Source organism: Amblyomma americanum, chromosome 3, assembly GCF_052857255.1.
Source record: "Amblyomma americanum isolate KBUSLIRL-KWMA chromosome 3, ASM5285725v1, whole genome shotgun sequence".
Classification (NCBI taxonomy): domain Eukaryota; kingdom Metazoa; phylum Arthropoda; class Arachnida; order Ixodida; family Ixodidae; genus Amblyomma; species Amblyomma americanum.
Genome location: NC_135499.1, coordinates 207,539,123 through 207,563,759, shown reverse-complemented (window position 1 = coordinate 207,563,759; position 24,637 = coordinate 207,539,123). Strand labels below are relative to the sequence as shown.

Below are 24,637 nucleotides of genomic sequence, written 5' to 3'. Positions count from 1 at the left end.
TGGTACTCCACGGGCCGAAACTCAATGCCAGTGCCCGCGCTTCTTAATTCGGCCGCACGGCTGCGCCCTTAGCCATGCGCTTTGTAGACTTGATCGTGCACAGCAAATAAATCGTCGAGATTGGAAAGGTTGAGCAACCATTCAGTAAACGCACCAGACAAAACCGAACACCTCGCCGGTATTATCTCTCGGGCAGTACCAGTAGCAGCCGCGTGGCGGCGACACTGTCCGTGCAAGAAACCTCGGAAATCGGCGAACCAAAGGGCAAGAATATTGTACTCGGTCGCGACTTTTAAAAACCCGGCTCGATTTTTCTTTTTACAGCCGAGCTGCAGTAGCATCCCGTTGCTTTTAAGAGCAAAGCTGGCATCCGGCCACACAAAGGGCGGCAGCGGCATATGTGCATGCCAGAACAGCAGCTTGGGCTTGAGCTTCTCGTGTCCAGTCTCTGCGTTCAGGTGAACAGTCACCCGATTCTTGGCCGATCCCCCAGTGTGGGTATGTGCCACCTTTTGTTAGGCTAACAACAACGTTCTGCGCTGTTAACATCGGGACATTTGCATGCCCTTGCAAGATATAATTTCGAGCATCCACCGGTAAGGGCTTGGGCACATGGTTTTAGTGGCTGCAAACAAAAACCCTGCTGCGAGGTGCTGTTTTGCTGCATGTCCATGGTGCTGGAAATTTTATTCCTGCACATTCCAAGACCGTACCAGAGGTGCCATCACCACATTGTGCAATCTTTAATTCCGTAAAAATAAAAAGCTCATACTCATATTTTTCTTTACTGTTGGCTCCTGCTATGGTAGATCGAAGCCACCGCAGTGTATAAATAATCTTGGCTATCCTCACAACATGCCGAACTGCCCTACACAACTACAAATTTTTCCACCACCGCAAGAATAACTAAACACAAGTGGTGCCAGCAACAACTGTCGGCGTGGTCTCAATTTTTTTGCTACCAAAGGCTTTCAATGGAAGTTCCAACACTGGTATGATGGCAACCATATAATGTTGACATTGCCTGCGTCCTGAGTCAAAGGACGGTAGAAATGCCCTTGATAATGTAACCGTAAACGCAATACTTATCTTTCAAAAGACAAATAAAAGCTGGCTTTTTAACAGTGACAGTGAATGGCCATGATTTCTAAAATATCCCCAACAAATATAGGCTGGGAAAACTGCATCAATTATTGAATTATTACTGGTAGACTCGAAAAATAAAGAGTTCACGGGGTCTGTTTCTAAGCAGTGTAGTAGTGAGACTCCAGTACCCCTTGGAGTCCCAAGCTTCAGAAAGGGTGAGGGCTCCCCCTATCATCAAGGGGTTCGGAAAGTTGGCAATGCGAAACGAATCATGCTGCAATGCCCAGAAGCAAACCTGTCAGACTGCTTAGTTTTGACAAATGCACTACACTGAATATATTTATAGAGTAAAATTCAATTCGTAAAATTTGATTTTTTTTCACACTAAGCAGCTTTAATGCAATGTTTTTGTGGGAATCCCCCCAAGGTGGAGTATATACTAATATGCTAGCCATCCTGGTTGGCTCAGTTGATAGAATGACTGCTCCGGTGAGGTGGTGATCTCTGGTTCGAACACCAGAACAAGAAAATTATTTCTTAAACTACGAAGTTTCTGTGAACGTTTCCTTTGAAGCCGTATGGCTGCACGAGGACGGATGCTAATGAGTAATCACATCCTTAAGCAATTCTGATGTTACCACTAGAAATTTTTTGCACCATGTGCCAGCTGAATGCACTTGCACCACTACAACAGGAATAACTTGAACCAAGAACCAAAATGTTTTTCTCGTAACTCTTTAAAAATGTTATGATGTGCAGTCAATCACTAGCAAAACAACAATATTCAACTCTTCTGTAATATAAGCAATGAGACATGCAACCACAAAATTTTTGGAGGGTTACCCTCCACTGGATCACCCTTTATTGAAGCTGTTATCCAGAATCTCCGTTTACAAAATCCTTAGTCCCAGGCTAACTGGTTTCCACAGCCCCAACTCCGGGTATTTTGCGTGGTGACAACAAAAACAAAGCAACACTCGCAGCACTGTAGCGTCCCATCACTGCAAGTGCGGACATGAAGACTGCAACGCACGTGCGTGCCCAAGCACGCACGCACACACACACACACATATATACTCGCACACATATGGAGAAAGAAATGTGAAGAGAGGGAAGGTCGGAAGAGAAAGGGGGGGAAAAAAACTTAGAGAGCTTAAATACTGCCTTCACGGACAATAAGAAACCAGGCAATAAAAGTCCTCAACGCGTGCATGCTTGCACTGACAAATATGCAAGAGGTCCTCCTTGCTCCAGTCTTTCCAGTGAACATGTGTGAAAAGTGTTCCTGTTCTGGCAACACACACCAGGGCTGCCTTGCCCGGCGCACAGAAAAACTCCGCACTGTGGGCCCAGTTAGGCAGCAGACTACAGAAGGGGCACAACCGCAGTACTACAGTCTGTGCACCTCTGACCCACCGCTGCTGCAACATCTCTACTGATCTACTGCTGCAGCTACCACGCAGTGCCTCAAAAAGAGCGCCACCGACATGTTTCAGAGGTGCTGCCAGACAGGTAACGTCATTTCCCATTAACTGCAGGGGCAGAGTCATCACGTCTTCCAGTTGAGCGAGCCCTGAGCCATCGAGCGTGGTGGGATCATGTCTAGCAGGTACTGCCGGTGGAGATCAGGCGCGGGCGGCAGCTTTCCCGGCGCTCCTGCCGCACTGGCAGCGCTCAGCATCTGATACGAGTAGGCGGCCAGAAGGGGTCCAAAGGGCAGCACATGGGCTGGCTGAGGGCCCCCGCCACCCGCCTGGTGTTGGGCCCCAGGCAGTGCAGCCAGCTGTTGCTGTAGCTGCTGTGCCTGGAGCAGTTGCTGGGCACTAAGCTTAGGAAGGAAGCCACCGGCACCAGCTGCTGAGCCCAGGCGTGGCGAGTGCGCAGCAGGTGGTGGAGTCGAAGATGGAGGTGGCGACGGCGCGGCACCGCTCGCCAGACGCTGCTCGATCTCCTGCTCCTGTTGGAGGGCTTTGACAAAGGCAGTCTTGAGACGGTGCGTGTGCTCTGCTTTGAGTGCCTTCTTCAGGTTGGAAGTGACGCAGGCCTCGCAGATGACCGATGGTCTCCCAGCGCGTCGAGTGTCTTGCCACTTCCACACAGGTGTGAAGTCCAGGCCGCACTGACTGCAGGCAAATGGCTCCGGGGGCGCAGCACGGGAGCTGGCTTCTCCGTCCGTTAGGAAACCCACAACGGTCTCCAGTCCCAGCAGATATACGAACTCGGGGCTGCTGGCGTTGGGCACGAAGTGCATCTCCGGTGGAGGAGGCTTGGGCGGTGGAATCTGGAGCAATGTCTTTTCTAGCTGCTTGCGAAGAGCCAACTTTGCTGCAGCTTGGCGTTGTGCAGGGCTCTGGTTATCAGTGGCAGGAGTCAAGCTGGGTGGTGTTCCCTGCAAGCAGAACAGTTGTCTTAATTTTTCATCCCCAACAAAGGCACCAAACAGAATCCCTGACGCTCATTTTTGAACATTCAGTATACTCTACTCGCGGGGCCTGTATTTGGCACATGAAAAGCCACCCTAATGGTGCACTGCAATGCCTTTTTCCTTGCCGATAATTCTGGTCAAAGAAATTCCTCCCACACTTCAGACACCAGGGCAAAGAGGATGATTGAAATCAGCAATATCATACCTGAGACTGGGGGGGCTGGCTGGCTGTGCTGGCAACCTGATGGGCAGCACCTGGTGCTGAGTGGTTGCTGGTGAAGTGCTGCGAGCCATGAGGGCCTGTTCGAGACAGCGAGCCAGCTAAGTTGTTGATGCCTGCAGCAGTGGCTGCGCTGGCAGGCAATCTGAGCACATTCTGCTGCAGCTGCCCCAGATTCGCTGCAGCGTTGCTGCTGGCCCGCAGTGCAGCTCCCGAACTGAGACTCCCTTGGAGTACACCACTTGGAGATGGGCCCTGGTTGCGAAGCTGCAAACAATAATACACTTGGTTGCAGTAGGTATTGCTTGGTTTCAATGCAAAGTTCCAACCACATTCAATGAGCAAATAATAATATGGCCACTGCATCAGTAGTTAAGTGTCATCAAAGCCACTGGAAACAAAGCCTGTGATAAATGCAATCACTGAATGCAGTACAGTCAAACTTCGATATATCGAACACGGATATTAAGAATTATCGGCTATATCGAAATGTGCCGACATATTTTTGACAAACACATGCAATTTCATCTTTTTAGACAGTTTACAAAGAGTAGTTTGCTCTGTCCACGACAAGTGGCGCCACTAGGACGGCCGCCATTCTTGGCTTTTGGTGCCGTTGTTAACACCATCAAGGTTCGCATGTCACAGCTGCTTCGTACGGCTGAGTCTGTATTGCATGGGTTTCAATAGGAGCTTAAACGGGAACTGCTCATGAAAACCTACCAGCCAGGAAAATGCAGCACCAGGGAAAATAACAGCGGGGTTCTATTTTAATGCTCACAATTATTTTTTCTCCCTTTCTTGCTACAAAAATAAACAGCACCACAGCAATGTAGAGGACACAACTAGAATAGGCAATGTAAAAAAATAATAGCAATAAGTCTCATTGCTGCAACAAAATGCTCTGTGTATACATGAGTCTTGTTCTTTGCACCAATGCAAAGCAGAACCGAATGAGCTCTTCATGACCGGAGCAATTCAAAACATTCTCGTTCAGTAGGAAATATCTGCGCAAAAAAGCTGCTCTCCAGCTACTGGCTTTCCTTGCCCTTCACGTCCCAGCAGAGGTTAGAGCAATCAAGAGCTGCACAAAGATCTGCTGTATACCCATAACAGTTCAACGATATTTCGGACCTCCATGAGGCACTGTCAGTCACCCCATAGAAGCGCATACATATTCGCGACGGATATTTCGGACTTCAAAAGTCCGAATGTTCGACTTTTCGGACTAATTTCAGTCGCCTGTGGGCCAAAATTGGCCACCTTATCGTCTTTTCGCCGGCGCAAAAGGCGCCGTCTTGAATTGAGGTGGATTTACGCTGCAGTTGGATTGGCTTGAACTACTTTCGGTACCTCATAGTTGCCAGTAGAGGTCCCTGCGATCTCTGGTGGCAGCCGGATTGTCATGGCTGTCAAATTGCTTTTGTCGCCGAAGTTGTCGCGGACAGTTATCGCTTGTCCCATACGTTGAAAATTAATTGGTTGTAGGGGGAAGGAAATTGTTAAGGAGCTATCTCACATCTCAGCGGGAAGGGATAAAATAGGGAGAGAGAAGAAAGAGGTGCCGCAGTGGAGGGCTCCGGAATAATTTCGGCCACCTGGGGATCTTTAACGTGCACTGACATCGCACAGCACACGGGCGCCTTTGCGTTTCGCCTCCATCGAAATGCGGCCACCGCGGTCGGGTTCCAACCCGGGTACTCCGGATCAGTAGCCGAAAGACCTAACCACTGAGCCACCGCGGCGGGTCTCATACATTCGTCGCTTCGTCACATGGGTTTCTCTGACCGCGTCAATCGAGTGGCGCTCAGTCTTCACGAAGTTACATCCGTTCGCCGTTTTGTGATTGCATCCGGCGGTTCCGCTGCTTTGAACGAAAAGTGCCTTATCTTTGCATGTGTTTGACGAGCGGTGTGGTGCACACTCGGGTTGTGGACAACATAACCCCCCCGGGTCCGTCAAAGAAGCGTGGGAAGTATTCCAACTAAATGCGGTAACCTTGCTGTCTAGCGTGTAGTGAAAGCGCGACTTTGGCCCAAATACAGGTGCAAATCGTCGCCAGCAAGAGAAATTTTCCGCAAGGTAAAATCGGCGACATTTTTAAGCAGATTTCATCTCAATAAAGTGATTTTTTTTGTATTTCACGAATTTTTCGGACTGTTCGATTATTCGGACCATTTTTCAGGTCCCTTCGAGTCCGAAAAATTGGTCGGTGACTGTAGAGGAGGAAGTAGATAACCGGAGAAAGCCACACAGCTGTACTCACCCTGGCATTGACACCCACCAGGTCAGGTGTGCCCCTGCTGTTGGACCCTTGGTGTGGCTGCTGTGGCTGCGGAGGCGGCGGCTGCTGCTGCTGGTGGTGATGGTGATGATGGTGGTGGTGGTGGTGGTGATGGTGGTGGTTGCTCAAAGCCATCTTGCCCGAAGCTCCAAGGCTGTGGCCTGGGTTGGCCACCACAGTTGGTGCACTGCGAGGTGGTGGAGCGAGAGGAGGCGCTGCTGTTGGCACCACTGTCGATGCTCTTGCTGACGGCATACTCTGAGGTGGCACTGGCGGTGCAGGTCGTGCAGGCTCCGCTCGCTGCAGCAGCTGGCTCTGACGCACCTGCGCCATGATTCACATCAGTCAGGATTTCGACATGCAGGTGTGTTTTGGCAAATCAATCTGCATAACACACAATGTAAACTGTAGCGTGCAGGCATCACTGACACACTGTGTCCTTTCAGAATCACTTGCCTGAGGGGCATTTTCAACGTGCATGCGTGTTTTTGCAAATATATCTGCATCACACATAACATAAACTGTAGCATGCAGGAATCACTGACACACCATGTCCTTTCAAAATGACTTGTCTGAGGGGCATTAACAAGTGGCATGTGCAGCATCAGAGATGGAAGGTAGACTTGCAACTCAGGGTGCCCAATTTGGGAATACATCAACTCCGCAGTTTCCTCTTCAAGGCAGGGCATGTGCAGGGCATGTATGGCAGTGAAGCCATCTACATTGCTTCAGCTGGTTGCAATCGACTGAAGCAGCAAATACCGTATTTACTCAAGTAACGAACCCACTATTTTTTTCCCAGAAAGTTGACATCAATTTGGGGGGAAGATTCACTACAGACAGACTTTATTATTTTTTTTTTTGCCTTGATAGATGTTTGCTACTGATGATTTTTACAGTTGACAACGCCGGCCAATCGCTGCAAGATAAAGCAAACATGCAGAACACCGACTCTGAAGGTGAGGTGCATGTTTTTTAAACGAGGTTAAAGAAAATTGCAGGACAGTTACAAGTGTGTAAAGCAAATGTTTAAGTGCTAGCTACGATTTGAGACGGGTTAGGCATTTTCGCTCGCAATCTTGAGCTCACATTGCTCGAGGATCTCAATGTCCCACTGCTTCCATTCCATAGCATTTCAGTGTAAAGGATGTTCTATAGCATTTCGGTGTGAACTGCTACACTCCTCTGTGATGCTCAAGCGCTCACTGGCTTTCTAAGCATACACTGGCAAAGCCAGACATGCAGCAGTGCGCCTATCAAGCCAACATCGCCGGCGTTCCTGCCAAGGGCACACAGTGCCTTGGCACGCAGCCGAGTTCACCAAGCGCGCCACCCCGGCAGGAAATCTTGTGGCGGTGGGTTCATTACGCGAGTAGTAAATACGGTACTTCTCAAAGAAGGCCCTCAAACAAATGGCTCAAAGGTCAATAAAAAGCACTACTCGCAAGCCTTGCATGCTTGTTCCAAGTGCATTCGCTTTCAAAAATAGTTCCCAAGGCGTTATTTTCAGCTCCTGCGTGCGCGCATTTCGAGGTCTCTTCCCACGTGGCTCGTGGAAAGGTTGGGTGCAGCCCTTACAATGGCCCTTTTAACGTGAGAGCGTACCCCTATGTTGGAAAAATTGTCGAGCGTGGGCGGCATCAAGGTTTGGTCAGAAGCCGCGCAGGAGAGGCCAGAGCAAATGGCCGCTCTGGTAACCTAGATGGGCCATCCAGGTCACGTGACCTTGTGGCGTCATTGCAACCTGCCACTGGATTGTGATCAAGCTGACCACCGTGGCAGGTGACAGTTAAATTAATGATTGGTCGAGAGAAGTTGCTCAGGAAAAGCAACCTGGGTCTCACAAGCCCCACCGGTGGCAGCACTAGCCACCACATGGCAGAGGCGCATTGATTGACCACTGCGCCACTATGCCAAGAGTGGTATCAGGACACCCAGCAATCTATGAATGTGAAGAAAATAATGAGCAATTCTTCATACATGGCCATTAACCCATTAATGCTATCGTAGCCCTACAATTTTTTTTCTACTATTTCCTTCAGGAAAACAGGGTACGGCCCTTATATGTACTCGTGGCACATTGGCAAACTTAATGCCAGTAACTGTTTACTGCCTGAAGTTTTAATGGCATTCATGTGGTGCCACACAGACAAATTTAGTGGCAATAACCTTACTGCCACTCGACCAAGTTCGCCACAACTCATTCGCCCAAGCAATGCACACTCTCGTCTCAATTCTGAATGCAGAAAAGCATGCAACTTTGTCAGCCCCAACTTCCTATCAAGTAGCAAATGGTTTATTCACAAGTTTCAATCACATGAGGCACTTCTACTACATTTTCGCTGCGAATGCCGCCATTTTTGACAACACTTCTCACAGATACTCTCGGCTTATGCGCTCGCAAGCGAGTTTATGGCTACTTTCTTGACTTGTCAAGCAAGAACAGCAGCATTGTCTGTAAAATAATTTTTATATTACATTTGGACAACTCTGCCAAGATATTGTGTTCATTAGCGCTGTTTATATTGTGGTAAAATTTCTGGTTGCATATTGTGGACCAGCGCAAAACGGACAACAGACCTAAAAAAAGAAGACGACACGGGTGCCCGTGTCGTCTTCTCTTTTATAAGTCCGTTGTTCGTTTTGCACTGGTCCACAATCTGAATCACTTCCAACTTGCCCAACACAACATACTGTTAAATTATATTTTCTGACTGCCTTGTAGGCGTTGTCATCATGACCTTGTACAATGACATTAAAACTGGACAAGTAGCGCCAACTCGGAAAATAAGGAACTTAAGGACTTGAGACCTTATTGTTATTTCTTGTGCGCATGTCACACGGGTAGCTTGCAGTGAGGTAAAGGAGAAAAATGTAGGGGGGTCTTTTGTTACGAGAAATAGATAGGCAGTGCATTATTAATGTTTCCGAGGGTGCACTGCTCACAGAAAATGTGCGGCTGGCAGCGAGTGCGTGTGCTGCCCCAACATTCCCTACTCAGCTAACTTGGCCACATTGCCCGCTTCGCGGATTGCACGTGCCCGATGTGTCCTGACGGCAGGTGAGCTGCTGCGTTACTACATTAGCCACATGTGCCGTACATACTAGCATCAGTTAGTGAAGTGCGTACATGCATTGCTAGCACATTTTCTCTCCTGCAGGCTGTCACCATTCCCTTGGTCCTGCAAGATCCTCGCATTTCCTGTAAAGAACTGCTTCAGAAATGGGGCTTTGCTTGTGATGCCTGTGATGAGGAGGCTCACAAAGCTCTCGCTAATGCAGTTACGACAGCGTGGCCATTGGTGATCGGTGATGACGGTTGTGTTGGACTCTAGGATTCTTGCACTGTAACGATGCAGTTTTGACAAACGAAGAGCTCCCCGGAGTTGCAGCTGTCGCCAGAGTAAATGACGACGACGGACAGGAACCTATGCAAGTCATGTAGGATCAAGAGGCCTTACATATCAAGTCCCTCCAGGACTTCATTTTTGCTAAAGACCCCCCCCCCCCCCCCCACCCCCCCCCCCCCCCCCCCTCGCCTACGTCCAGCAGTTAGATGCCCAAGGGAGATGTGATAACATTGCTATGAAGCAGTTAAAGCTGATTGCAGACTTTTAATAATTGGTTTTGGGGGGGAAGGAAATTGAGCAGTATCTGTCTCATATATCATTGGACACCTGAACCGCGCCCTAAGGGAAGGGATAAAGGAGGGAGTGAAAGAAGAAAGGAAGAAAGAGGTGCCATAGTGGAGGGCTCCGGAATAATTTCGACCACCTGGGGATCTTTAACGTGCACTCACACCGCACAGCACACGGGCACCTTAGCATTTTGCCTCCATAAAAACGCACCCGCCACGGTCGGGTTCGAACCCAGGAACTCCGGATCAGTAGCCGAGCGCCCTAACCACTGAGCCACCAGACTTTTTCCTGTGAAGAAATGAACGGTTTAACCACGTTCCTGTCATTAAATGCTTTGAAATTTTCCATCTTTTTTTTCCTGGCATGATTCGGTTATAACAATGATATTTTCTTGGCACTTCAATCTTGTTAAAAGTGACCCGGTTTGACTGTATGCAGAGCATCATCCACCGAGGGACACAGGCACTAACTGACCTTCTTTAACAGCACCAGCTTCATCTCCTCGTTGCGCAGCTCCTGGCGCAGGCTTCGCACCAGAGCCCGACGGGCAGCCAGCTCCTGCTGAGACAGCGGCGGCTGCGGCGGCTGTGGTTGCTGCAGCTGCCAGCCACTGCTGCCTGTGGCCCCGTTGACCAGGCGATGCCCATTGAGGCGGCCACTCTCCTCGTCTGACAGCACAATGATGTCATCAGGGCCAAGGCGCTGGGGACCAAGGCCTGCCTTGCGCCTCCCCCCCGAGCTGCGCACCACCTCTGGCGATGGAGCCACGGGCACAGGGGCCACTGCCGGCACTGGTTCCTTCCTGCGTAGTTTGTGCATAATGCAGCAGGGTCACTTTGGCTGTCAGTGAAGCGTCGCGCGAAATGGCTTCGGCAACTCTACCGAGCCAAAATCAATGTAAAAACAACACACTACAATGTGCGCAGTGAGCATTTTGTGCCAATCCTCTTGAGCTGCGGATCTTGGACGAAGCCACTCATTGATAGTTATGTGCGTCCAGGAATTTATTTGCTTTCCGTTGTCCATGCTTCACATAGCTAGTTGTGTGCACCAAGTAGTCCTTGATATCAGACATTTCAACCTTTGGCACAAGATGAACAGTCAATCTTTCATAACCAAAAACAACTCAATCTTTCGTCAGCAAAAAAGAGTCAATGCCGCCACAAAGGGCTACCTTTCCTTCATATCGCTTCCTTGCTACTGCATCCAAGCCTTGCGTGTAGTCACCAAGGTATGATGTGCCTGGCTGACTCATGCTGAATGTCTAGGATACCAATTCAGTTCACATTCAAAGGAGTTCACACCGCTTGATCCATCAACATGATGGACGAGGCGGCCAGCATGGTTGCCAGCACTACCTGAGCCACCACCGCCTGTGCGACGTCATTGTGAACACTACCTAAGCAGAGGTTGTACCATGACCTCCTATCAGTTACTGTAAGCAACACATTGATTTATGAACAAACAGCATACACAAAAAAAAAAACTTGACTGTGAAAGGGCAGTCAGTATGGTCAAAACTAAAGAAACGCAACAACCAAACAAATACGGATTAAATAACAATGGGTCATGGTTCAGCGGAAAGCCCAAAGAACAGAAACAACTAACCTTATACTGACCGACTTTCAACACCAGTGTGCAGACAAGTGAATAAATAAAAAGCAATCTCAAGCTTAGTTTCATGAGGTCAATTTCCATTTTTTTAAAACTACTTTTTGCTACCACCTCCATCTCCAAAACCCCCTTCTTTATTATGAGAGTGGCATGTTGGCAGTTTTCACTTTTACATGCTGGCTAGAATCCATTCTCATTAGGGAGCATTCTCTTTCTATGAGCTCAGCATCTTCACAGGTGGTTTCCCCATCCAGATACAGAAACTCCCCCCCCCCCACATTGGGCTGGTTAGGAGGAGGTGGAAGCAATCACTGAATACCGAAAAGGTACAGAGCTTAAAAGAATGAATGACGGGCACAGAAGTGATATAATGTGTCTCTTATGCATTCCTAGCCCCAAAAACTTACTTTATAGAAAGATCTTCCACTTCCATCGTGTCCAAGGCAATGGAAGATGGTTCAGGTCGCTCATGGCGTCTCCTGCAGCAACAAAGCATGTCACACATAGTCTTAGCATCCGTTGAAAGTGGGCACAAAAACGTCAACTATATGCAGACTATATCACTGCTCTATGAAAAGGTTATTTCTAGAGAGAACGTTATAAGAGCCCGTAGCAAGAATTCCGGGCAGCTTAACATCACCTCTCTCATTCTGCCCCTTTTCCTCCTCAAGTCCAGGGTGATCTGCCACTACTAAAACCACATCCCCAGAAGCAACTTGTCTGAAATGTCATCCGCTTTCCTCCTTCCCGACAAAAGCAGCAGCCTAAACTACCGGCAAATGCCCTCTGCTGCTCTTGCACTGCAGTGTGGGCCTGAGTTTCACTTTAGCCTGAGCCAAGGTTCAACAATAATCCCTGGAAGAGTTGTTCTCTTCAAGCAAGCAATGATTGACTGCAGTGGTGGAAAATCAAATTGAACCAAGTAACCTCACAGTGCCCATGTCGGCTACAAGTGAATTCGAGACAACGAAAATGAAAATTGGCTTTGAGAAAAGTATTGATGCAGTAACTGTCATTTTTTGGTGGACACCCCAACTGTGCGGTGAGGCAAGGGATGAAGGAGAAAGTGAAAGAAGGGAGAGAGAGAAAGAGGCACCATAGTGATGGGCTCCGGATAAATTTCAACCACCTGAGGCTCTTTAACATACACTGACACCACAGAGCACACGAGTGTCTTTTGAGTTTCTCCTTCACAAAAATGCAGCTGCTGCAGCCGGGATGGAGCCGATGTCCTTGGGCTTACCAGAATTCTAGAAGCTTGGATAACCAAATGTTTTACTTTCCAGAAAAATTTGCATTTACATGGCTCTTCCAATTCAAAGTTAACAAGGATACAGCAGATTTGAACTCAGTGAGTACAGTAAGGCATGTTGCTAGGCTAGTTGGAACTTAGTGAAGCAAGTAGAAAGTAACTAATTTATGTTTACTCACTGATGATTGCATTCAGACCAATATAAATGCTATCTTTTCATAGTGCAAAATGTGGTACATCATACTGAATGAAAACAGGTGGAAAACAACGAATTTCTCACATATACATTTAGTGTGTCTTACTTGAGTCTTATGTAACAAATAAGGCGTTCAGATCACCTCTAAGCTGTGGCAGTGGCACGGGGCCTGATGCTATGTATGAGGCTGCGAGGTCGAACCCCGGCTGTAGCCTCAAAATCTTGATGGGGTAAAAAAAAAAAGCCAATGTGCTATGCCATGCCCGTACACGCCACAAAACCACAGTCGGCCGAAATTTATATGTATGGCCCTCATTCACGGCACCTCCCATAGATGGCCCCTTTTGCAGGTTTAGTATGTTAACTGCGATATCACCCCTAACCCTAAGTGGAACACATGCACCCACTTGGTATGCCATTAACATATTCAGATATCTGGAACTTGGCTTTCATGTAGGCTCAATTAACATCAAGCCTATTAATGCCACAACTATAAGTTCACAGCTAGAATATGCATCATCAATCTGGTTAAACCCTTATTAACAAGTGTTAAACCCTTATTAACCAAATAAAAATAATCCAGAAAAAAAAAAAACAGCATGCTTTACTTTTTATATTAGTATACATCAAGTATAACAACTAAAAAATGTAGTTTTGGCCTAACATCATTTGTGTCGTAACGCAAAATTGCACACGGGCTTTTTTTCACAATATATTTCATCCTGAGTTCATGCATTATAGATCACTTATTTGTCCTTCGTATGTTTCACCTAACATAGATCACAGACATAAGGTAAGCCTTTATTCCAAGAAATATCAAGATCTTTCTGGATTTATTTATTGCATGCATGTGACATGACTACAACTACCTTCTCTCTTCCACTGCAATTCGATTGCTCTATTCCACTCTCTCCACCTTAGGGACCTTTAATCAACATAAAAAAAATTCCTAGAAATAAGGTACAAAGAAAATCTTTTCAGAAACTAACGGTCAGCTGTGACTGATGTCAGCTACTTTAAGAAATTTATATATTTAGCTAGCTAACAAAATCACTGATGACCTTATTAATTAACACAGTCTGGTGGTTAGTGCCAATGGTGATAATGAGAGCCACAAACAAGACATCAGATCAAGTTTTAAAGGAAACAGCAGTTCTCGAAAACACTGCAACGTGATGAAATCCGGAGCTTTTTTCCTAAACAAAACCGAAACTAAGCCCATGAGGCATACGGGAAGTTCGGTGCAAGTGCAATATTCACTGGTGACTTGACAAAATGCCTACGGCACTCAACTCGATCCCCGTGAGAAATTATACTGCAGCATCCAATTTCTTCTGCTTCGATGCTCTCAATAATGACAATATAATTGGCGATGACCATTAACAAACCAAGTAATGAACCAAATTAAATGTGCATTCCGTGGTACAATAGCGCAGGCAGTTTGAACTTGGTACCGCAGGCACTGCTGCACATCACTAGCAGACACTGTGTGAACACAATTTCCTGCATGCCTCGTGCGCTCGTTTTCGTTTTGAGAGAAGGAAAAAGCACCGGGTTTCCTTGCTCTGCAGTGCTTTAAAGAATGACTTTCTCTGTTTCAAAAAATGATTAGCATCTACCTGTCCATGGCTACAACTCGCCATTGGCACTAAGTACATGACTGTGCTAATTAAAAACTCATTTTAAATTTTGTTAATTACTAGCTAATTCCTGGGAATAAAACAACTTACATGCACTGCTGCTACTGCTGGTTTGTTCCTGAAGATTTTTCCATCTCTTTTTTCTACTACCCTATCTCTAGGAATTTTTAAATGTACTCACTGAAACACATGGTACATCAGCGCTGTGAAATCTAAGGTTTGACGACGTTTCGTCTGGTAGGGTAACAGGTTCATGTCAAAAGAAAAAACAACACAGACCAAAGGTTGTTGACATTTCGGCTTCCGCACAGAAGCCTTGTTGAAGTTTTTAACAACTTTTGCTCGGCGTTGCTTTTTCTTTCAACGTCAGCACTGTGCGCAGATCTTTCCAAAGTCTTTGTGCTATTTTGTTGCTTCTGGTGCACAATACCTAAACCCCTCTGTAATACTCTGCCCTGAAGCCTGCTAGCACAGGCTTTCATCAACGAGCTGTAACTTTCAATGCTGCTTATGCACGCATTTCTACACTTGAAACACCTTGCTGACCTAGCAGCAAATTGTATGCTGCCTCTCGCGACACCAGCATGGATGCCATTTAATGCTACAGTTGATCCATTGCTTGTTGAACATAAAATTTTCTGTGACTAAGCGGATTGGTTGACAAAACAAATTTACAATAACGAGTAAGAGGATAGCAACTTTAATGCAATATTAATGCTACAGGTTACTCTGCACTACTGCTTCTTCCTTAACGTGGCCACCTCCTGTTTATCTGTCCAAGTATAAGTTGTGCATAGAGATGCATCCCCACTGCGAACAACAGCAACAGCGCTGAGGGCGCTAGTCTGGGAAACAATCTTTTTCCACTGCACAAACAATCTGAAAGATAAGATTCGAAGATATTGCAGATGACAGCTCCAGCTGATAGGCATGAATGCACACTTGCTTGCAACATAAGCTAAGACTAAAGTAGTCGACTCTTGATAGTTATAACTTGAAGGCGACCAAAAATTTGTTCAAAACATGCAGAGTTTGAGTTCAGGGGAGCCTTTTTACTAATATACTTGATGTTGATGGTGCCAAAGCATCTGTTCAGTTTTATTTGACAAGAGCCCACTGTGTATTTCAGATGCTGCTGGTTACAAATGCAACTGACCTCAACCAGCAGTCATGCAAGAGCTACAGCCATAGCAGAGTAAGCCATCAGGAAGACAATAAATGTTAATTTGACTTTACTCTTGATACACATGCTCCTGAAAAGCCAATAAGCAAGCACTTGGAAGCCCTTGTATGGAATCACAGGTGATGCATCAAAACACTTGCAAGTACTTCCTTCACAGTGATCTGACAAAGGTAACAGAACTAACTACTACAGATTCTCACAAATGTTGAACTGCACTCTAGCAAAAGTATGCCACAATGACACAAGCAGCACTGACTTTAATTTTCAGTTATGGAAAACTTCCTGCACATGTAATTTGAAAAGGAACACACAACGCTACAACAAATGGAAGATGTCAAGCCAGCAAAATGCACGCCTCACCTTGGCTCGGGAGGTGCCCTCAAAAGTGGTCGGGGAAGCGCCTGGCCCAGGATGCCTCGAAAAAATGGGTTGGTCTCCATGGTTATGGCCTAATGGAAGCCGCAGCTGCTCTTCCTACCAGTGAACAGTTGTAGCCAGGCCACCACAGATACTCTGCAGAACACAAAACCATACACATGCAGTTACAAGTCTCACGTGACTGACACAAGGCAGCAATCATTGAACACCTTCTGACTGCCTGCACCACTTTAGGCTCTTAATACAAGAACGTTTTCACAGCTGATGGCAGGTAAGCCAATTTAAGCTATTGGAGCACACACAAGCATGTAGGACACTGCCGCTCGTTGCACATTGGCTATAACACTAAGCGCTGGGCGGCACATTGACAGAACTCCCAATTCAACAGCTTGCAACCCCTGTGTTGCAAGTAAAGCTAAAATTGTCTGCGAACCAACAACATTTTGAATGAATTCCGACAACTCCATCCATTTTGTTCTCAGTAAAAATTGACTCTGTGGCTCTTTCCTGGCTATGTTGATGTTGTTCAGCAGCTAAATGGTTTATGATTTATGAGGGTATAAGGCCCCAAAGCGACTCAAGCTATGAGGAACACAAAAGTGGAGGGTCGGTTTTGGTTGTTTGGTTTTTTTGGGGAAAGGAAATGGCACAGTATCTGTCTCACATCTTGGTGGACACCTGAACCATGCTGTAAGGGAAGGGATAAAGGAGGGTGTGAAAGAAAGAAGTGCCGCAGTGGAGGACTTAAGAATAATTTCCGACTACCTGGAGATCTTTAACGTGCACTGACATCGCACAGCACACGGGCGCCTTAGCGTTTTGTCTCCATAAAAACGCAGCCGCCGCGGTCGGGTTTGAACCCGGGTACTCCTGATCAGTACCAAAGTAGAGCCCAAAGTGGAGGGCTCTGGACAATTTTAACAACTTGAAGTTCTTTAATGTGCACTGACATCGCACAGCACACGGGCCTCTAGAATTTAGCCTCCATCGAAATGTGACCGCCGTGGCCGGGATCGAACCCGCATCTTTCGGGTAAGCAGCCAAGCGCCATAACCACCAAGCCACCGCGGCGGCTGTTCAGCAGCTAAAGACGTATTTATTGCATAGGAAACAATCAAAAAATTTTCCCACTGCTCAATTCAAACTCATGACCAACACCAAAGGGACTCCACGATCATCGCCTGAGGGTGGATGGTGGCATAGCCTGGCCTCTGAGATCTGTCCTCGCAAAACTCCCAGTGATACTGCTGTTTGCTTGCGGAAATGGCTGACGGTGGCAATACCTGCATTTCATTTTTCAGATCTTTTCCAGCTTTTAACAGCTCCCTTTTTCATGAAAATGGAGTCATTATGACTAGAACAAGGTAGTTATCACATCAGACCAACTTCAACCTGCCCTCTGGATACCTCTATACAGTAGCAATGCAAAAAGCAATCGAGTTGCTGCAAGCTACAAACAGTGCCTCAGAATATGACTGCACAAAGTGTCTGATGAGCAAACTGGGGCCAGCTTCTCAGGGCTACAATTTCAATGCACTACAGGTCCCAACGTGATTTCTCCAAGTCAGGCACAGCACAAATTGAGCAATACAGGCTGTCCCCCAAGAATAAATACTTCAGGTTGCTTCATTTCACTCAGCACAAGGCTTACCTCTAAAAATGAACCATCAATTTAAGATTTAGCAGCTGTTTAATTTTACAGATACTACAAGAATTAAATTATTACTAGCAGAGTACAAAAATATACACCTGAGAGTGCAATTTCCAACAAGCTTCCACTGCTACTCTCTTCAACACTGAAGAAAATGTGAATTACTGCAGAGCTCTCTGCCTGTTCAAACCAAAAAATAAAAATGCCCTAGAAACTTGCTATAGTGATGCCCTCTATACAGCAAATGATGTCAGCTATAAAAGTAGGTTTAGTATGTCAACAGTGACAGCCACAAGTAAACTACAGGATACAACTTTTATATCTTACAGTATTTAATGTTCTGAGAGAAAGAAAAAATTCAACCCATATATGGCACCATCTCACTGTGTCGAACACTCATGGTTTGCCTGCATTACAGCTCAAGTCTTTTTACTACCTGTAGGAAATCTTACAAATTACAGCTCAAGTCTTTTTACTACCTGCAGGAAATCTTACAAACATAGAATGTTAACTTTGTTACATCGTCACACCTGGCAAGCACCGAGAGTATTATTATCGGGGGCACCAACTAAAGGCTGGAGCAGAAGTGGCTGCAGTAGTTCCTTACCCCGAAGTTCACAAAAGTGCTTATTTCTTTATGTTATACCATGGTAAACTTGTGCAAGCTACAACCTTGCTGGCACTAGAAGAAAGCCCATAACTTCATTTGAGGCCACTATCAGGGCCTGGTGAAAGGGAAGGCCCATTTGTAATCCGTTCAGTCCAAACAAAACTAAACATACCAGAAGGAATGGGGAAGATGTGGGCAATAAGAGGAGGTAATAACACTGTTATATATGTGTTCTGTACCTTCCCCAATCTCCAAGCAGCTGGGACATAACATGTTTCATTGAAGAGAATTGAAAATGACTGACTGCCCTTTATAGGTGTCGACCAACTCTCATACCATCTTTCTATGATATCGGAACTCCAATTCAAGAATGGCAGCTTCAAACCAGTTAATGATTACCCTCAGGAAACAAAAGCATTCAAGGTTGTGGCAGGCCATTGCTCTCATCCCGATACAACAGAAAGCCATAAAGCGGGCCGCAAACTCTGGTTCCAAATATTTTGTTGCTAATATTAAAAGTCTGTCAACAGCTTTTCACCCCCAAAAAATCTCCTGGCTACAAGAAATCGTTTCATGTGCAAATTCAGCCAAAATACAAGCTCAGTGTTGCTGCTTAACTAACATTCTGCCAATATAACTGATGACAAGGCTTGACAAAAGCAAAAATGAGTTAATGAGCTAACAAACGGAGTTTTCTGCTACCAAGAATGCCAAGTTCACATATACTGACCAATGCAACTGTTTTGATCACACTTAACAAGAGCGTATATTTGCAGCACCCTCTTTATTACTGAGTATTATGCCTTAATAATTGGCTCCTGTGTTAACTGCAACAAACAATCACTTATGTTAATCGCATTCCTCTTGATCATTTTTTATTTCTACAGGCACACTAAAAAAGCTAAGCAAATTACTTTCCAAATGCTGCAGTTATCCGATGCCAATCATCATCATCATCATCATCAGCCTGCCTGCACTCACTGCAGGGCAAAGGCCTCTCCCATGCCTCTCCAATTAACCCTGTCCTTTGCCAGCTGTGCCCACCTTATGCCTGCAAACTTAATCTCATCTGCCCACCTAATCTTCTGCTGCCCCTTGCTACGCTTGCCTTCTCAAGGAATCCACTCCGTTACCCTTAAGGACCAGCGGTTAGCTTGCCTTCGCATTACATGCCCTGCCCAAGCCCATTTCTTCCTCTTGATTTCTACTAGGATGTCATTAACCAGTGTTTGTTCCCTCACCCACTTTGCCCGCTTCCGGTCTCTTAACATTACACCCATTAATTTTCTTTCCGTGGCTTGCCAATCACTCTCGCTCCAAATTCAACATCCACCTGCATATCAAACAATGCAATGCTTGTCTTTGCACATGAGACCTCAAAAGATATAACAAAGCAAAAAATTGCAGTAGTGGCTACCTGTTTACTAAGAGCTGTAATAGCTATAGCAATGAAGGCTGCACGAGATTCAGTAAATGATTCAATTAATAAATGTCCCAGCAGTGAATTTTGAAGAATTTCATGCCCACTAAGAGCCGCAAAACAACCTTGGAGGATCAACAAGAAACACCGATGTTTGCATGAAGCCCTAGAACAGGTTATGAAGTTTTATTCCAAGATTTTATCTCCACTCCAGACTGATCTCACTTTCAACTGTAAAACAGCAATATTGGTGTTAAATACAACAAGAGCATGAACACTTCAGATCTTGGTCTCATTACGGCCCATTAAGCAGTATTAAATGCAGCTCTGACGTGTCAGAAGAAATTAGCACTGTATCAAACCATGCAACTTAATAGAGACAAAGTACAAGAAATTATAATTAAATATTACATGAAATGTGCAACAGACACCAAATTCTGCAGGCTGCAGTCCATTACAAAAGACATCAGTAAAACAATGTTAAGAGGCTCAAATGCAATTTCGTACTGGTCACAAATGTTCGTGTGACATCAAAAGAAAACAGCAGGCCGCTGTGAATAATTACCAAACCTACTAAACATGTAAAGCCAGCTCCATGCTGGCGATAACAACATCCCCAAAAAGACTGCTCGTGAGAGCTCGTAAGGAACAGTCTTTCTTGGTGACTAGCATTACAGCTTAATCCTGTCACTTCACAATCCTGGCATGTGGCTTTTAAAGACCATCACCAGATTTCAGTGCCGATGAGACTAAGCACTCGATGACACCACAGGGGCATTGCACATCAGTCTGACAAAATGCAGACAGAGCCACATGCTGAAGCACATGCCCCCAGGAACCACCGTCGATCACCGTGTCGTACTTTTGCAGCCAGGCGACGATCGCAGACGAGCCCCATCACCTTCAACGAGGTGCCAAAAGGTATGCCCGCCATGTTTGCACTCGAGCGTCGTCGACTCGGTAATGAGCGTCGCGTGCGCAGACTGCCTGGTCGAGATGCGTCCGCCAATAATCGCGCTCCTCGAACACACTCGCGGCGGAAGTGCAACCAGCAGCGCGAGCCGTACTCGCTCAAGCAGCAAAAGCGGCCTCCGCCGTGTCCGTGCGGCGCTGAAACTGCGACGAATCGGCCGCCTGCGCGAATTGTAGGTCACGCACTACGCCCAAGCGTGTTGGGCAAACGTCGCCGGTGGATGCGACGGCCCGTGAGACAAAAACACGACCACCACTGTTCGCTTCGCACCGTCCGCGCGTTACCAGCTCGACGCGCCCTAGAAATAAAAGGGCGGACAAATAATGCGGTCGCCCAAGGAAACGCCAAGGCGCGGTATCGCGCAGCGACTACTGGCTTCGCGACGGGCAATTGTCACTGCCTTCGAAATTTGTACTACATACACTACAGCCGCTATCGCTGACTGCTGTCTATCTTCGCAGTTGGGGAAAGATGCGAACCCTGCAGCCGCAACACGGGCATTAGCAGCAAGACCGCCTCGCAAACCAACTGGAAGTCCACACAAAAACGACCTCAAGGCGGCCCGCGAGCGCTAGGGACATGCAACACAATAGCGCCGAATGTCATCCCAGGAACCCAATCATGAAAGGCCGCCGACTCCCGATCGGCCGCCCGTTGTGACACGCATGCACACTAGTTACACAAATGCTGATGTCGTAACATGCAGCTATCTTAAGACCGGCGAGCCGCTAGTACGAAATGTGTTAATGGGTATGATTTTTATACAACCGACAGCGCGTGTATTGCAAACCTAGTGCCATCGGACGTATACATACGGGCCCAGTTCCTGCATTAACGCTACTGCCTCTGGTTAAAAAGAACCTTCCTCTTAACGCCGACAGCGTCAGACAGTAGACGCCGAGCCATCGTCGGTCGCTGACCCGACCGGTCATTTCTATCAGCGCCAGAACACTTGGCGTAGAAAACGGCCGGACGGACGGCCTCAACGCTTCGAACTATTCAAGCGCTGTCAAACAGCATATCAAGTACTCGAAGTTAGTTCACAGCATACCAAGCATACGACAAACGACACACAACCGATAAAATTCGTGCGACAAAACAATTAACCGACGAGCCGACCTTTCAATTAAAGGCATCGCAGCCATCGGCTTACTTGGATGGCGCTCCGTCGGCCGGACGCTCCGGGACGTGCAGGTTCACTCGTCTCCGCCGACCACACATCTTTCACAACGACGATATTAGAAAAGTAACTTCAAAAAGATGGAAGCGAAGAGACCAAAAAATAACAATTCGGGACCCCAATCATGCCTCAACGCGCCGTGTCGTTTTCAAAATGGCGAACTTTTCGTTAATTACCGTCTCGGGTTTTCGTCTGCCGCCCCTTCTTTCTCTTTGCTACCTAGCTGCCTTGCGACGACGGCGATGGACAACGCCGCCGCGGGAGAACATTTTTGTTTTCGTTTTATTGCTCAATCATTTTTGCTTTTTCTTTATCGTTTTCACATACCGCACGTTTCGCAGGCCGTATCTGCACCGCAAAGATCGCTAGATTCATGCGCGTAACGACGTCGTTAATAAATAACTTTATTAATCCCCGAATCTGCGAAGTTCGTTTCTTGATAGCATCTCTCGCAACACGATCGCATAGGTTCCTTGGCTGAACGGACGGCGCCCTCGGCGCGACTCGGCAGCGACACGTAACGTTGGCTCTAAAACAATGGCTTGGACCTCTTAGCACAGACACTCAATGCAGTCGTACAACTCCGACAGCTGGGTTTAGAACACATGGATCGCACCGAACAAAGAGATGCCGTGAAGGGAGAGAGCCACAAAACGACAAAAAAAAAAGAAACGAGAAGGAAAGGGAATAAGCGGCGCGGAAAGGGGGGGGGGGGGAGAGAACAATGCTGCCGCTCGGCTACGCTTGCCGCCGATCCTTCCTTTCCCAAGCAGACATATCCCGAGCCATGCCAATGGAGCCGGCGAGTTCATTCCCTCCTCCCCGCACCTCCAGCCGTCAAATACAAACATATTCAACAAGCCTATCACTATCAGAAAACGACGGAGGCGCCGCTCTACGCGCGAGTAGATGGCGACACCTACCCATTCCACCTAATTCCACCCAACAGCGCACGGTATACTATTTCCTCTCTCCATCGAGGCGCAAGCGAACTGGGGAACCAAAGGATTAGGAGCGCAAATAATTCCTCGTACAACCCAATCCCATATTCTGTCTCATTTCACATCCCTGCAACCGCGCCTAAGTCACCTAAGTCCTGAAGCAATGCACGCGGCCAGAAACTACGGCTAGGCACAGGAACGCTCTCGGAATGACAATCGGTCCACAGACGTGACCGCGAGCTATCCGCCGGTGACGGAAACACTAAACTCGAGATTTCGAAAGCACCAGCGGCGCCGGCGCAGTCTTCGATCGGCAGTCTTTTTCGATCGAAGTCCTCGTCGCCAATTGCAATGACTACTAATTTCCCCTCCGGCGCCCCTCCCCCACTCCTAGCGCCGCCTCCTCAGGACCGGCGAGACGTGCGAGCCCGAAAAGCAAACATGCACAAAAAACAAGTAAAGACAAACATGGCGATCCGACTATTGTTTCGCCTATCACGAGCATTTTTTTTTTAGACGACTGGCAGCCTACATTTACAGGCACACAACTTGCGCTTTTATTTTTCCGGCGCAAAGCGTAGCGCTCAGCTGTTTTAAACGAGCACCACAGTGCAGAAAAGAGAACTAAAAAGCACGTTCTTCAGCGCTCCAATATTTCAAAAGCTGGGAGTATGAAATCGGCATTCCATTAGGCCGACAGCAGAGGCAATCGCAGGTCCAGCAACTGCTGGCAGATGCCCAGCCAGAGTTGAATGCAACGGCATCGCGCAGCGGCCGTCGTTAGACCGCGGTGACCCCGGAGTCAGGAAAGTGGCCGCTTACCTCCATCTGCTCGGCGCCGGCATCCAGATCAAAAGTCAACACATTTAGGCTTAGCCGACCTCGGTTATCCCAGGTCAGAGTCGTGGTCTGTCGCGCAGTCGGCGGCACATGCGCCAGCACAAATCCAACTCCGATGTCGCACAAGCACAGCTTTCACTTGATTGTGAGGATGCCCGGAGTGCCGTTCCGTTGGCGCCGGGTCGCCGGCTCCGGTGAAAATTCGACGCTGACGGACAGTTCCCGGCGCGACAGCTATTTCAGCCGCACGGACACAAGAAATCGCCCGGCGCCGTGCGTGGCCACGTCTAGATGCCCGAAACAGCAGCGTCTTCCGACCTGGTGACCGGTCCACTGGTTACGCTTTCTTAGGTTTGTGCTGGTTACTGCTGGTTAGCGGCCAGACGCTGCGGCCGGAGCCCAGTAAAAAACAAGGCCAACATCCAGCAAAATGGCCGCCGCCCACGGCGACAAGAGATTCTGGAGAGAGGAAGGCTTTTCGCTCCCGCGTCTCGGATCGGACGGCTTTTTTGTTTCCTTTCGTAGGGGGCGCGTTCCGCACCGAGCGTGCGTGCTCTCCGCTCTTGACCTTGTAGGCATAAATTAAGCGCTCCGAAATTACTGCTCCGCGGTGGCTCTTTTAACATTTCTTTTCCTTAATGGTGGTCTCTAGGATATGATTCGTGCGCTGCGGAATAATTTTACCTGACAGCATATTGTCAGACGGCTAATTAACCGCATAAAATATTCGGTACGGAAATTCTTTGCGCGGAGATTTCAACCACCATTGCCAGTCTCGCAAATACGTTTATTTTGGCGATAGTCCTGAGCTGGGGGGGTTCGGCCCAAGTTAGGTATTTTTAATATTTTAATACGCGTCTCTAATAAGCTAAGCGAACCATCAAACATCTCCTTCGACATTAATTCGATTTTTTGAGCCGACTCCGGATGCCATCACGTGAATACACGAACAGGCCTAGCAAATTCCCGATTGTAGCCAGAATTACGACGCTACGATGACTGAGAACTGCAAATATTTGGAAATGTCAAAATGTCTCGAACTTAAAAAAAAAATCAGGCACACTACTTTAATCATGTACAAGCAATGTTAAATGTTGAAACAGGAA

At 47.3% G+C, this 24,637-nt stretch overlaps 1 protein-coding gene across 2 annotated transcripts; it reads right to left on the bottom strand.

The window, feature by feature from the left end:
* Positions 1-1,914: 1,914 nt before the first annotated feature.
* LOC144125946 (uncharacterized) lies at positions 1,915-24,499 on the bottom strand. Of its 2 annotated transcripts, none has more exons than XM_077659776.1 (7): positions 23,514-24,499; positions 15,899-16,051; positions 11,675-11,746; positions 10,128-10,455; positions 5,998-6,339; positions 3,717-3,998; positions 1,915-3,475 (listed from the first exon to the last, which is right to left on the bottom strand). In XM_077659776.1, the coding sequence occupies exons 2-7, from the start codon at positions 15,976-15,978 to the stop codon at positions 2,636-2,638; spliced, it is 1,944 nt and encodes a 647-aa protein (XP_077515902.1). In that variant the 5' UTR covers positions 15,979-16,051; positions 23,514-24,499; the 3' UTR covers positions 1,915-2,635. The 2 variants fall into 2 exon arrangements, with proteins under 2 accessions (XP_077515902.1, XP_077515903.1); XM_077659777.1 differs by lacking the exon at positions 23,514-24,499 and adding an exon at positions 21,724-22,595.
* Between the last annotated feature and the right edge of the window lie 138 nt (positions 24,500-24,637).

Bases quoted from the DNA above. Each gene is read 5' to 3' on its own strand.
- LOC144125946 (XM_077659776.1), bottom strand. From the start codon at position 15,978: ATGGAGACCAACCCATTTTTTCGAGGCATCCTGGGCCAGGCGCTTCCC. The intron at 10,456-11,674 runs GTAAGTTTTTGG...CAAACTACGCAG, and splicing joins GTGGAAGATCTTTCTATAAA to GAAGGAACCAGTGCCGGCAG. The intron at 3,476-3,716 runs GTATGATATTGC...TTCTGCTTGCAG, and splicing joins GCCAGCCCCCCCAGTCTCAG to GGAACACCACCCAGCTTGAC.